This window comes from Pteronotus mesoamericanus, unplaced genomic scaffold (assembly GCF_021234165.1).
Source record: "Pteronotus mesoamericanus isolate MK-2021 breed Mesoamerican mustached bat unplaced genomic scaffold, CSHL_Meso_final contig_73, whole genome shotgun sequence".
In the NCBI taxonomy this organism is placed as follows: domain Eukaryota; kingdom Metazoa; phylum Chordata; class Mammalia; order Chiroptera; family Mormoopidae; genus Pteronotus; species Pteronotus mesoamericanus.
In genome coordinates this window covers 30293865-30306003 of record NW_026555245.1, presented here as the reverse complement: position 1 = coordinate 30306003, position 12139 = coordinate 30293865, and the positions used below count along the sequence as shown (strand labels likewise).

General features: G+C 32.6%; 1 protein-coding gene across 4 annotated transcripts in view; it reads left to right on the top strand.

The window, feature by feature from the left end:
• The window catches only part of PSIP1 (PC4 and SRSF1 interacting protein 1), a 39390-nt gene extending 27399 nt beyond the window's left edge, over nucleotides 1-11991 (top strand). The window contains exons 9-16 of one of the 4 annotated variants that reach the window (XM_054583179.1): nucleotides 2690-2918; nucleotides 3835-3953; nucleotides 6569-6624; nucleotides 7184-7254; nucleotides 7470-7571; nucleotides 7690-7903; nucleotides 9204-9306; nucleotides 10195-11991. In XM_054583179.1, the coding sequence (XP_054439154.1) occupies nucleotides 2690-2918; nucleotides 3835-3953; nucleotides 6569-6624; nucleotides 7184-7254; nucleotides 7470-7571; nucleotides 7690-7903; nucleotides 9204-9306; nucleotides 10195-10255 (955 nt within the window). In that variant the 3' untranslated portion in view covers nucleotides 10256-11991. Of the gene's footprint in view, nucleotides 1-2689; nucleotides 2919-3834; nucleotides 3954-5224; nucleotides 5846-6568; nucleotides 6625-7183; nucleotides 7255-7469; nucleotides 7572-7689; nucleotides 7904-9203; nucleotides 9307-10194 lie in introns of those variants that run through there. The other 3 variants (XM_054583182.1, XM_054583181.1, XM_054583180.1) reach the window with 3 other exon arrangements.
• The last annotated feature ends 148 nt before the right edge of the window (nucleotides 11992-12139 follow it).

Genomic DNA, 12139 nt, shown 5'->3' with positions numbered 1-12139 from the left:
TTGTTTTTTATTTTTTTAGGTATAAGGAATTTCCCTTGATTAGGACCCAGTTTCCCTTTTGGGAGTTTCTTCCTAGTCTATTTCTCTTCATGGCTGTTGGCTGAATCCTCTGAGAGGTCTCTTTTTCATTGTCATCCTCAGTTGTACCTGAAAAGGCCATGGGAGAATATTGCCCTCCTTATCAGCTGAGCAGTTCTCAGCCCGCTTTCAGCCTATAAGGAGCTGGAAGCACAAGATTTCTTTTTAGATCTTTTACTTCCTTCGATGTTGGCTGGTATCACTTTTAGTACTACTACTTGTTAGTGTGTGTCTGTGTTTCCTTCTAGTCAGCTTCATCGAAGTGTGGTTTCACTCATGAGACTTTCTCTAGGCATGCATATCTTTTTATACTTAATTACAGGCACTTTGAGTTCATAGGTTATCCTGAGAAACCATCCCTTGGTCTCTTTTTTCCTAGACCATTTCAAGGTAGCCAAATTTGAATTCTTAAAGGCTGGCAGCTTACTCTTGATTGGATCTTTTACCCTAGTTTTTTTAATTTGAAAATGTTTAACAGGATGGAGGTGACTTTGAACGCTGAAATGCTTGGAATTTTAAAGTTCTCTTTCCTTCATCTTCTATGATTTCTTGAACTCATCTCTTTCTTGAAGTACCCAAATTTATCTTGAAACCTCTTTACCCAAAGCTACCAGTTCATGGAATGTATTTTCTGACAAGTTACCATGTGACAGTTTTACCCATTTTATTGTATTATATGAGGGTTCTGTATCCCAGCCTTAAAGTCAGTGTCAGGTATTTTACGTTTTTGTTACTGGTATCAGTTTCTGTGTACTAATAGCTTTTTGCTGAGGTGATAATAACCCCGAAGTAGCAGTAGCTTATTTACTATATTTTAACTCATGCTATATGTAGGCCAGGCATTGGTGTATCTGGGCACAAACTCATTGAAGTACACCCCTAAGCTGTATAAGCTCTTGACACTTCTGCGCTGCACCATGAGAACATATATGTCAGTGATAGCTTCCTGAAATGATAAGACAGAAGAACTGAAACCATCTCATAATCCCCGTGTAAAGTAGTAAGAAATACTTGCTACAAGCCACTAAGACATTTGGGGTGTTTTTGCATTAGTTTTTGCATGTGTTATACATTAAGATTAAAGGAATTCACAAATGCAATTTTCCTGTTGTAACTTGACCTATTAAAAAGAGAAATTGTCACTGTGGGGAAATCCGTTTTTCATGGAAGGTGGAAAGGAAGACCATTAGAAAAGACTTATTTGTAGTGAGCAGTGATCATTACATTTATGGGAATTATCTGCTTTACTGTTCATAAAATAGTGAGATAATCCAGTTTCTTGTGACTTTATACACTTTGTAATCATTTTTTCTTTAAAAACAGCTGTATGGTATTCTGCAGCTGTTTAAGGTATTGTTAAGTCCTAAAATCCATCCCATTTACACAGATGTTCTTTTAAAAATATTATCTTCTATTGTTTTGTTCATGGGCCAATACATTGGTTACAATACATCACTTAGAAGCAGATTAGCTGGGTCAGTGGCGGTTTGTATATTTAATACCTGCTTCCTTCTGTGGTAGGGGGCAACACTTTGGGGGAGGCGGTTGGTTAGTATCTCCTAAGAGCCATATAAATGCTTTTTATATTTGACTTTGTTCCCATCTCAGTGAAATGGATTATCAAAATTGTCACATTTGTGTAAATATTGAAGAAAGGTAAATAATTTTATTTCACGCTTTTTCCTTCATTAATTAAAAGGAAGAAATCCCTTTGACTTTTGAAAATCAGCATACCTAATGATAGTTATGTGACAAAAATTTCTGGAGATTTTTTTTTTTTCTTTTTCCAATTCAGTAATTAATCTCTTAAGGGTTCAAGGGAGCACTTATCATCTGATAAGAGATTATTGGGCTAATTATTGAGCTTTTGTACCATTTTCTCATTTGTCAAACAGAATGGTTTAGATTAGATGATCTGAGGTCCTTTCCAGCTCTCAAATTCATTGATATAATTGTCTTATTGTGAAAATTTCAATAAAATTCTTAAACAGCAAAAAGGTCAGTCTTTAAACAGCTCATCCAAACTTCGTTTTGTTTCTTTGTGCTTTAGTTGAATATATAGCGTGAATACCATCTAATTAATGACAATGTTAGGATTATTGAACATGTTCAATAGTCAGCATAAGATGGAGCCTTTTATCTTGAAAAGAATGTTTTTTAAAATTCTAAAATGTCATTTGATCATATGCACTTCACTTCTACAACAGTATTTTTGCCAGTGTGTCTACTTTTTAACGTAATTTCTTATAACTATCTTACATACTGCTATAACCACAGAGTGAAGAAAATAGTAACTTGGCAAGTAAGATACTTGATTTTTTTTTTTTTTTAAGTGAATGAGTCATATCATAAACATGTAAAAAGGGAGATGGAATCACTTTCCTTTACCCCAATGCCTCTAATTTTTTGTATCTTCTAATATTAAAAGGATGTTCTTTTCCTTTTGTGATTGGATGATAAAGACTTTGTATTACATTTTAATGTCTTTAAATTAAATTATCCCTTATTGTTTTCTGAAGTACTTATTTGGTTGACTGGGAGAGTATGGTTGAGTGGTAAGTACTAGTAACACATAAAAGTTCATTTTCCATTGTTGCATTCTCTAAAATAGGGTAACTGAAGAAGACAAAAGTAAGAAAAAGGGGCAAGAGGAAAAACAACCTAAAAAGCAGCTTAAAAAGGATGAAGAGGGTCAGAAGGAAGAAGATAAGCCAAGGAAAGAGCCAGACAAAAAAGAGGGGAAGAAAGAAGTTGAATCAAAAAGGAAAAATTTAGCTAAAACAGGGGTTACATCAACCTCTGATTCTGAAGAGGAAGGAGATGATCAAGAAGGTGAAAAGGTAGAGCATTTAACTATTGCTATTTGTTTTTAGTTTATTGTGTAGTTCTTATAAGTTTCAGTATCTATGAGAAAGTCTATACGTCTGATTAAAAGTTACTTAATTTTACCTTTCTAAATCTTGAATTAGCTATGTTAAAAAGCGTATTTTAAACTTCAAGTTAGTGTACATTCTCTTTTCAAAATTATATTAAATCATGTAGAAGAGCTTTGAAAGTAGAGATTAAGCCAAATAGGCTGTGAACAGTGAAGACAGATGTAAAGGAAGTATATTTGTATGTAGATATAATTTGCCCCAAAGAAATTCTTACTCTTCAGGCCTACTCTCTACATTTTATCAGTGAAACTTCATTTGGATGCCCTAGTTGTTTAGGAATTTCATTTAAGCTATGCATCTTTTTCTGTGTATAGCCTTGGAGATCTTTAGTCCCAGATTGTAGTGGGTTTTTTAAATTTTTATATATGATTACTTAATACTTTCGGAAGCCAAAAATTTTTAGTTGGATAGGTTGAGCTGTGTAGTTGTCAGTAAACGGGTACTAAAGTCAAAAGAGCCTGTATACATATATTTTTAATTTTTTAAAGATTTTTTTGTGTGTGAGAGAAAGGTGGGGAGGTGGGAGGGAGAGGCATGAGAGAAAGGAGAAACATCCATTTGTTCCACTTATTCATGCATTCATTGGCTGATTCTTGTATGTGCTGTGATTTGGGACCAAACCCACATTTTTGGCATATTGGGATGACACTTGAACCAACCGAGTTACCTGGCCAGAGCTTAGATACTTCATTTTAAGTAAAGGACATCACTCCTATAGCTGTGCAGAAAGTAGACTTTTAATTGACAAAATCATCAAAGAAGTTAAATTTAGCAACATGTATTCTGAGAGTAACTAAATTCATCCTAATTCTAAAAACAGAAGAGAAAAGGTGGAAGAAACTTTCAGACTGCTCATAGAAGGAATATGCTCAAAGGCCAACATGAGAAGGAAGCAGCTGATAGAAAACGCAAGCAAGAGGAACAAATGGAAACTGAGCAGTAAGTATTTTTTTAATTCTAAATTTATTTTTTTTTTAAACTAGCATGACATTTTTAAAAAATGGAATCTCATTTCCCAGACCTTGAGCAGCCTTTTAAAGAAGTGACTTTTCCCATGTGATAGGAAAAAATCTTCAGTGTCTGATAATCATGTTTCAGGCTCCATTCTTTCCTAAGTAGGAGGATGAAATTCACTGAGGGTAATCACTCTGTGAATTATTTTTAATTTAAACTCAGAGTGCCGATAAGATTTAACTGTTAGTGGCTTTGTAGAAAATGTCTTCATCCTCTTCTGTTTATTTTTATAGTATTAAATACAGAAAGAGTGGAATGAAAGAAATATTCTTGTCATACCACCAGCAGGCCTCCCTCAAAAGACCAGCAAAAATAATAAAAGCACAGTTAGTAACCCAAAAGCCAGTAAATCTAAGGCTGACAGGGTTTGCATTAGATACGTGCAATATAGATCAAGTTCAAAGCTGATTTCTTGTATGGTTTTATACTTGAAGACAGTATGTACTTTTAACACGGGAATTTCTTTCCCCTTTAATATTAGGAAATATTATTATTGCAAGGAAAATAGCAATGGCAATGATGATTAGGCTTTCATGTATTACATTTGTTTTCCAAGTTATCTTTCAGCTGTCACTTCTGAGTTCTTTCTCTGAAAAATGTTTCTTTGTGAAGCATCTTGTATTATTCTGACTAAACTTTTTTTGTTTTGGTGAGGTGATTTTAAAAATATGCTCTAGGTCACAAAGACAGACTTAATGATAAGTAGTGAAATTCTTTAGAGTATTCTTAAGTAATTTTGTACTTTCTCTTTATACAGTAAATTTGTAAGCTAAAAAGTCTTTATTTACAAGCATAGCATTTGACTATCTGCTTTCTTAGTTTGGAGGATATATAAGCAGTTTTAGCTGCTTGCGGGAGTAATAAAAACTGATCTAAGGCTCAGAAATGTTACTCCCTCATATCTATTAGACTTTGGCCATTTTTGTGAATATTAGTTTTTTTTCCTTCCTGTCCTTTTCAATCCTATCACTGAAAAGTTGTTGCATTGTTTGTTGTTTTTTACTGTGCTCTCCAAATTAAGATATAAAATTAGCCATTGCTTAGTAAAAATATAGCCCAATCCTTCCTTAATAATCCAAAGTTATCTTTGTGTGTTTCAGTTTCTTTTAAATGTCCTCCGAATGTAACTTTCTCAAATTCTAATATTTGTGTTTTCTTTCCTTCTCCTGTTATTACAAAACTTTGTACTTGGACAGTTTTGCTCTGTAAAGCATTTCAGATGCAGCTTGTGTGAAATGCATTATGCAAAATAAAGTTTATTGTATTGTATTCCCAGCCAAACAACATGTAATCTACAGTAATAAAAAATATATCTCATTTTGGGCTCAAAGCATTAATCCAGTTACTGAAAAGAAAATGCAAGTGGAGCAAACAAGAGATGAAGATCTTGAGACAGACTCATTGGACTGAATTTCCCCCTCCCCCCCTTTGATGGAAGAATGTTCCAGATTCTAAATTGAGGACTTCATTAATGGCATTATTACTGTGTTATGATTGTTAATTTCCTGTAAGGTACACACTACATACTAAGGTTGGCAAAAGTTTTTTTCCAAGCTTAAAATGAAGCTTTGTGTATGAAAATTAGAATAAGCTGAAAAGATGGTGGTTTGTACATTATTTCATTAGAAAATATAAAAATTAATTTTGTTTTGAAGTTAGGTGTTAAACTGGAATAGCTATTATACCCCAGAGAATGGGGCAGTTGTGCCCTTCCCTTTACATTCCTTTGTTGTTTAATTCTTTAGACTCTTAATTGTTTTTTTAATCCTGAGAGATTAAACATAGCCTTGTTAAGAAAACAAAAATGAAACTGTAACCAAAATTTTAAAATAAAGTTTTTTTAAAAAAATAACCCTGATTTTTAGGTATTTTTTGTTCTTGTCTATTTGAATTGGTTTATAATAAGGCTCAAACGCCAAACCAAGGTACTAGAAATTAATTAGAATTTATTTTTAAATGGTTATTCACAGTAACATGGTACCTTTTCATTTGTGAAATGGTATGTAAATGTTAGTGAATTCATTTAAGCTTGATATATTGAAAAAATATTTTTATAAAAACAGCCTATATAACATTGAAATGAATCAAATTCTCTACCTCTGGAGATGTGGGAGCATTTAAATCAGTCTTTTATCACATTTTTTAAAGTAAGCATGCTGTAGAAGTTATGAAATATTTATAAGCATTCTCTTCTCACTATGGCCTGTTTGTCCATTGACCCTGATATTGGTCTTATAACAATACACTATCTATTAAAACAATTTTACCATGGTGACTGTTACAACTTTATTTGTAATGCCAATGAAAAACAAGATTATTAAGATTATTTGAGCATGTTTTTACAAGTTTTGAGTTTTGCTTATATTTATAGCAATGCTATGGCACTGCAGAGTTCTAAGAATTGTAGTTAGTTACTTGTGATCTAGACTACTGACCTTTTAAAGAAAAAAGATTTTAATTTTTACTTAAGGGATTGTGAGCATTTGGTAATCAGTCACGAAGTTCCAATGTTTTGAAATATCTGTGTTAACATTTGATAGGCAGAATAAAGATGAAGGAAAGAAGCCAGAAGTTAAGAAAGTGGAGAAGAAGCGAGGTTAGTTATTTTACTTTCTAAGATGTATGAAGTTATACATAGAAAGGAAGTTACAGACACTTAAAATGTGTAGGTTTTGAAATGTCCTTTTATCTTCTTAAATCCTACAAATTTTTTTTCAAATTTCTAATGGGTTCTCCATACGTTGCATTGTATTGTAAGTATAATCATGTGAACTTGCTAAAGAGTCATGTTTATAATTTTAATGCACATTAGCTGATTAAGTCAGATCTTTGTAACACTGCCAAAAGCTAAATGTTTTCCCATTATTGACAAATCTGTTTTTAGATAGAAATTCTGTATTTTTCATTAAATGTGTAAGGTGAAGCAAAGTGTTCAAAGACTAGGACAGGAGTCTATTGGGTGCAGACTGCTTATTTTAGAAACATAAAAGTAGATGGTAATTATATAATGAATGTTGCTTTTCCAAAGCAAATACTAAGAATGGCAGATTACTAACAACATTTTTTTTTAAATTCTTTCCATTTTACTTTGCTTATGTTACACAGAAAGAGTGGTTTTGGAAAAACTATTTACTGTTTCACATTTTAATTTATAGAAACATCAATGGATTCTCGACTTCAAAGGATACATGCTGAAATAAAAAATTCACTCAAAATTGATAATCTTGTAAGTGTTTAATAATACCTCATTTAAAACTACAGTGCTGCTTTTATAGCTTCATACTTTCTCACATGATTTTATAAGTGTATAAATTTAAGATAAAAGGGACTATCAATGGTTATTTTATACTGCCTTGTTTTTTGAAATTTTGAAAGTAATCTTTAGAAACAGATTATAAAGGTTGTGGTAATTAACAGTTATGAAATTACTGTTTTGTGAAGGATGTGAAAAGATGTATTGAGGCCTTGGATGAATTAGCTTCACTGCAGGTCACAATGCAACAAGCTCAGAAACACACAGAGATGATTACAACACTGAAAAAAGTAAGCAATCTTATGTCAATGCAGATTTTAAAATTTTTCTCCAAACTACTTCATTTAAAAGTAACATTTAAAAAATCAGTTAGGAAAATAATTATGAATGTATATTTTGTTTTCTCAGATACGGCGATTCAAAGTGAGTCAGGTTATCATGGAAAAGTCTACAATGTTGTATAACAAGTTTAAGAACATGTTTTTGGTTGGTGAAGGAGATTCTGTAATCACACAAGTGCTGAACAAATCTCTTGCTGAACAAAGACAGCATGAGGAAGCAAATAAAACCAAAGATCAAGGGAAGAAAGGGCCAAACAAAAAGCTAGAAAAGGAACAAACAGGTATGTGATAATGAGTGCTGTAAAAAAATGGTTTTGATATACCTCTTTAATACCTTAATCTACATTAAATTACAAACAGGTCTCTTCTGAACTTAGCATGGAGTGTGGTACTATTAACCTTAGCTTCTGTTTTTCAAGTTTAAAGTAGTAGTAAATACTCGTGTTTACTATTAGACTGTTGAACAATGTGGGGCTTAGGGGTTCCAACCCCCTTTGCAGTTGAAAGTCTACATATAACCAAACTCCCCCAAAACTTCACTAATAGCAGCCTACTGCTGACTGGAAGCCTTACTAATAACAATCAACTAACATATTTTGTATGTGTATTACACTGTGTTATTACAAAGCTAGAGAAAAGAAAATGTTACTAAAAACAAAATATATTTACAGCATAATACTACAGGTCAAACTCGTGTTATTAAAAAGTCAGCATTACTAGATAGTACTTACTCTCTTTTCATTTAAATTAGGAAAAATTCTTACCTACACAAAATTAGAAACGAACTTCTGATGTCCATCACCTGACATCACCAGTTATCAATAAGTGACCACTGCTGTCTTAACCATATCAAGTTCTTCTATGACACTCCTGAGGATTACTTTGAAGCCAATTCCAGAAATGTGTGATTTGAACTACAAATATTTTAAGATGTATCTGTGATGGATACATCTTAAAATGTTATGGGTACCATTATCTGTTCCCTAATTCTATGTCACTAAACATCTTAGTAGCAGCTGCTTAATGTACATACCATTAAAAAGGAGTTGGGATTTTTTTTTTTTACTCATTTATTAGGGAATGTTATATAGGTGTCCTTAGAGATTTGTAAGCAAAATGGGGTTAGGAGATAAGATTTACATAAGATTAACAACTACATTATACAAAAATAAGATTTATGTGGAAGCCTTCATTGTTTGTTTAATAGGGCACAAAATCATGTTAATTACTTTTTTTTTACATTTTTTGTTATAAAATACCAATTATGATATACATGAGATTTCAGTGATTCAGTTTTTCCTGAGAAATAAGAATGAATCATAATGCTACAAAGAGTTACTGTACCACCCTGTTCCTGGTAACAGTAATAAATGGAATAATCAGATTAATGATCTACTTCCTATACCTACAAACATATGTAGCAATGCTGCTACTTATACTGTGTGCATAGTTACCCTAAGATTACAAATAAAATACATTAAGTATTAAAAATTTCAGGACCATGTTTTATATTTTCAACTTTAGAGGACATCTTCAAGTATTATAAACTCTAACAGTTTTTTCATTGGAATTCTTGTAAAGGTTCAAAGACTCTAAATGGAGGATCTGATCAAGACAGTAATCAACCCCAACACAATGGAGACAGCAATGAAGATAGTAAAGATGAGGCCAGCAGTAAGAAAAAGTGAGGACATCTTTCAGTGGGTCGTAATGTGTGTGTGTTTTAATTTTTAAATTACATTGTTATTCCAAGGTTATCTAAATAAGGGATTATATTTTGATCACTCAGTTCCTGAATTCAGGAAACAAGGTGCAAATCAAGGAGGCAAAAACAAACTTATTTTACAAGTAATTTGCCTGTATTCAATGTTAGGGAGCTGGCATGAATCCAGTTTTTAAAAATTAACCATTCTTCCTTGCACGGATTTCACTTAAAACACTTGTACTAACTCATGTTCATACTTTCATGAATTGTGACAGGATAATAAAAAATTAGAACTCAGGCTATTTTATGATACCCATTCTAGACATGGAACCATGGTTAGCCAGGTCTTGGTTTGTTCTGCTATATATTAAGCCTTGGAATTAAGCATCCCTTCTACTTCTGAAATTCAGAGAAATCCTGTATGTGTGTGTTATCACCCCTTTTTCCATTTAGATTTGTAGTATGCTAGTATCACAGGCAAAACATTTTCATATTTTTCAAAGAGCATTCATTGTAGCCCTGGCTGGTTACATGCCATGATTTGAGTGCCAGCCTGTGAACAGAAAGGTTGCCAGCTCAATTCCCAGTCAGGGCACATGCCTGGGCTATGTAAAAATAAAATTTTTTAAAGAGAATTCATTTTAAAGCTGGCCATGATACTTAGCCCTGAGTTACTGTGTTCTATCTGCATATTTTTGGGAAGATGATAGAATGTGGTAAAATAAAAGTTTCGACCAAAAATAACAACTCTAAATATTTAGTAATTTAAAAAACATAAGGCACACATTTAATACTTTATTTTTCCTCCTGAGGAAAAATATCCCCTAACCCCATTTGTCACATCTTTTTTCCTCCACTTTTCTTTAGGCCATCCAGTGAAGAGAGAGAGACCGAAATATCTCTGAAGGATTCTACGCTAGATAACTAAGTTGACATACCTGGAATATAAAGAACATTTGAGAAGTTTGTAATGGTTTTCATTTGAAATATTTAGACTGCTGAAAGTTTTAAATTTTTATAAGAATAGGTTTTGATGTTTAAAACTTGTTTTGAGGGAGAAAAATCCCTTTATCTTTGTTTAAAAGTAATTAAACATTGGTTAAGTGTACTTGTGCAGTATTAACAACTACATTATACAAAAATGTGAGGGAAGATCCAGTTAGGAAATGTTGAACTGCTTTCCAGACATTGGCTGTAGCATATTTTCAGTTAGTGTGTGTATGTTAATGTGTAATTGATAGTAGTTAAATTTTTAAAACTGCTACTTGTATAAAACCTTTACTCTTTTCCCAAATATTGTGGGTTTTGTGCAGTTTTTACAAACCTTGGATTTACCAGACTGTCTTTTCACTGTTTGTGGTTTTTGTAGAAGTTATACATTTTTATGGTAGGTAAAATGTTTCTTCTATATAATTACTCCCTTCTATCTAAAATTAATCTCAGCCTACATTGTGCTACATTATCCCGCTGCTTTGTAACGTGTGGTCTGTATGCCTTTTTGTATGACAACTAGATACCCAACTGACATTGAACTGACAATTCTACAAGGTATAAACTCGTTAACTTTGGAAAGTAATTTAGTTCTGTGGCTGGGAATTCAGGGGTCACGTGATTTTCTTGCAGCAAGCAGAATTGGTGTATATAGGAATGAATCTGGCTCTAGGGGTTTAGCCATCTAAGATCCTTTATAGGCGCTAGTAGCTGAAACTGAAAACTAAATGGTAAGTTTATTTTTGAGACATTTCTGAATTTTTTTAAAAAGTCACATTAAGAAAGTCAGCAAGTATTATTTTTTTAATTGGAAAGCAATCCATGATGCTTATGAAGTAAATAAGAGTAAATACTATATAAGGAAACTAGCCTATTTGAAAACATGGCTATTTCAGAAGGGAATTATTTCTGCATTGTACACGTGACAGGATTACAAGTGGAAATATTAGTTGCTCTGAGGCAGTAGACAAAGGAGCGGTTTGAATAGTCTGTATATTCACATATATGGACTAAAATCTGGGCAACCCAAGGTTAACACAAAAGATTTAAGGCTAACTGCAACAGGTAGTATTTCTAAGGTCAAATATTAGGTCAGTTGGTGGTTTTTAGTAGCTAAGGCTCTTATGTTTTGAAACTATGAATATGGGGAAAAAGGCTTTTAATACTTAAGTGTTTGCATGTGGCATATCTTTTGACCTCAGATAATTTTGTTTTCATCAACAGATGGAAAGTTGAATTATTTCAATAATTGGAATTTTAATTTTGAGAGGTCTTACAATGGAACCTAGGACTCAGTGTTTTGAGGGAGCTCTTACTATTATATCTGTTTGGTCCTTAGGACAATTAAAATTTAGACACATTATTCTTGTTAAGCCATAAGTGTCAACATGTAAACTTGTTTTGATTAAAGAATTTTTTTAATCAAGCTGCACTAGTAAATTCTTTGCTATTTACAAAAAGGTGTTGGAATTCTGGATTGGCTTCCAAGGGAGTAATTTCATAGTTAACTTGACCATAGAGACTGTTGTTTGAAGAGACTGGGGAACTAATAAGGTCAAAATGACATAAATAAAGGAAATGTTATTTTTGGTTCATCCTCCATTTTCTTCTGTGACCCAACAGATCTACACAGCTTACCAAGAATCACAAAATGTTCTGATTATGTGGCGTAACAGTTCATGGGTAAAACATAGTAGCCTTCTCTCTCAACTCTCATTTCAAGACATTTTTCTTTGTCAACAATTCACAAAACCCCAGAACTCTTAAGTCACATAAATAATTATCAAGAATGTTCAGAAGCATTGGTTGAATTTAAATTGTG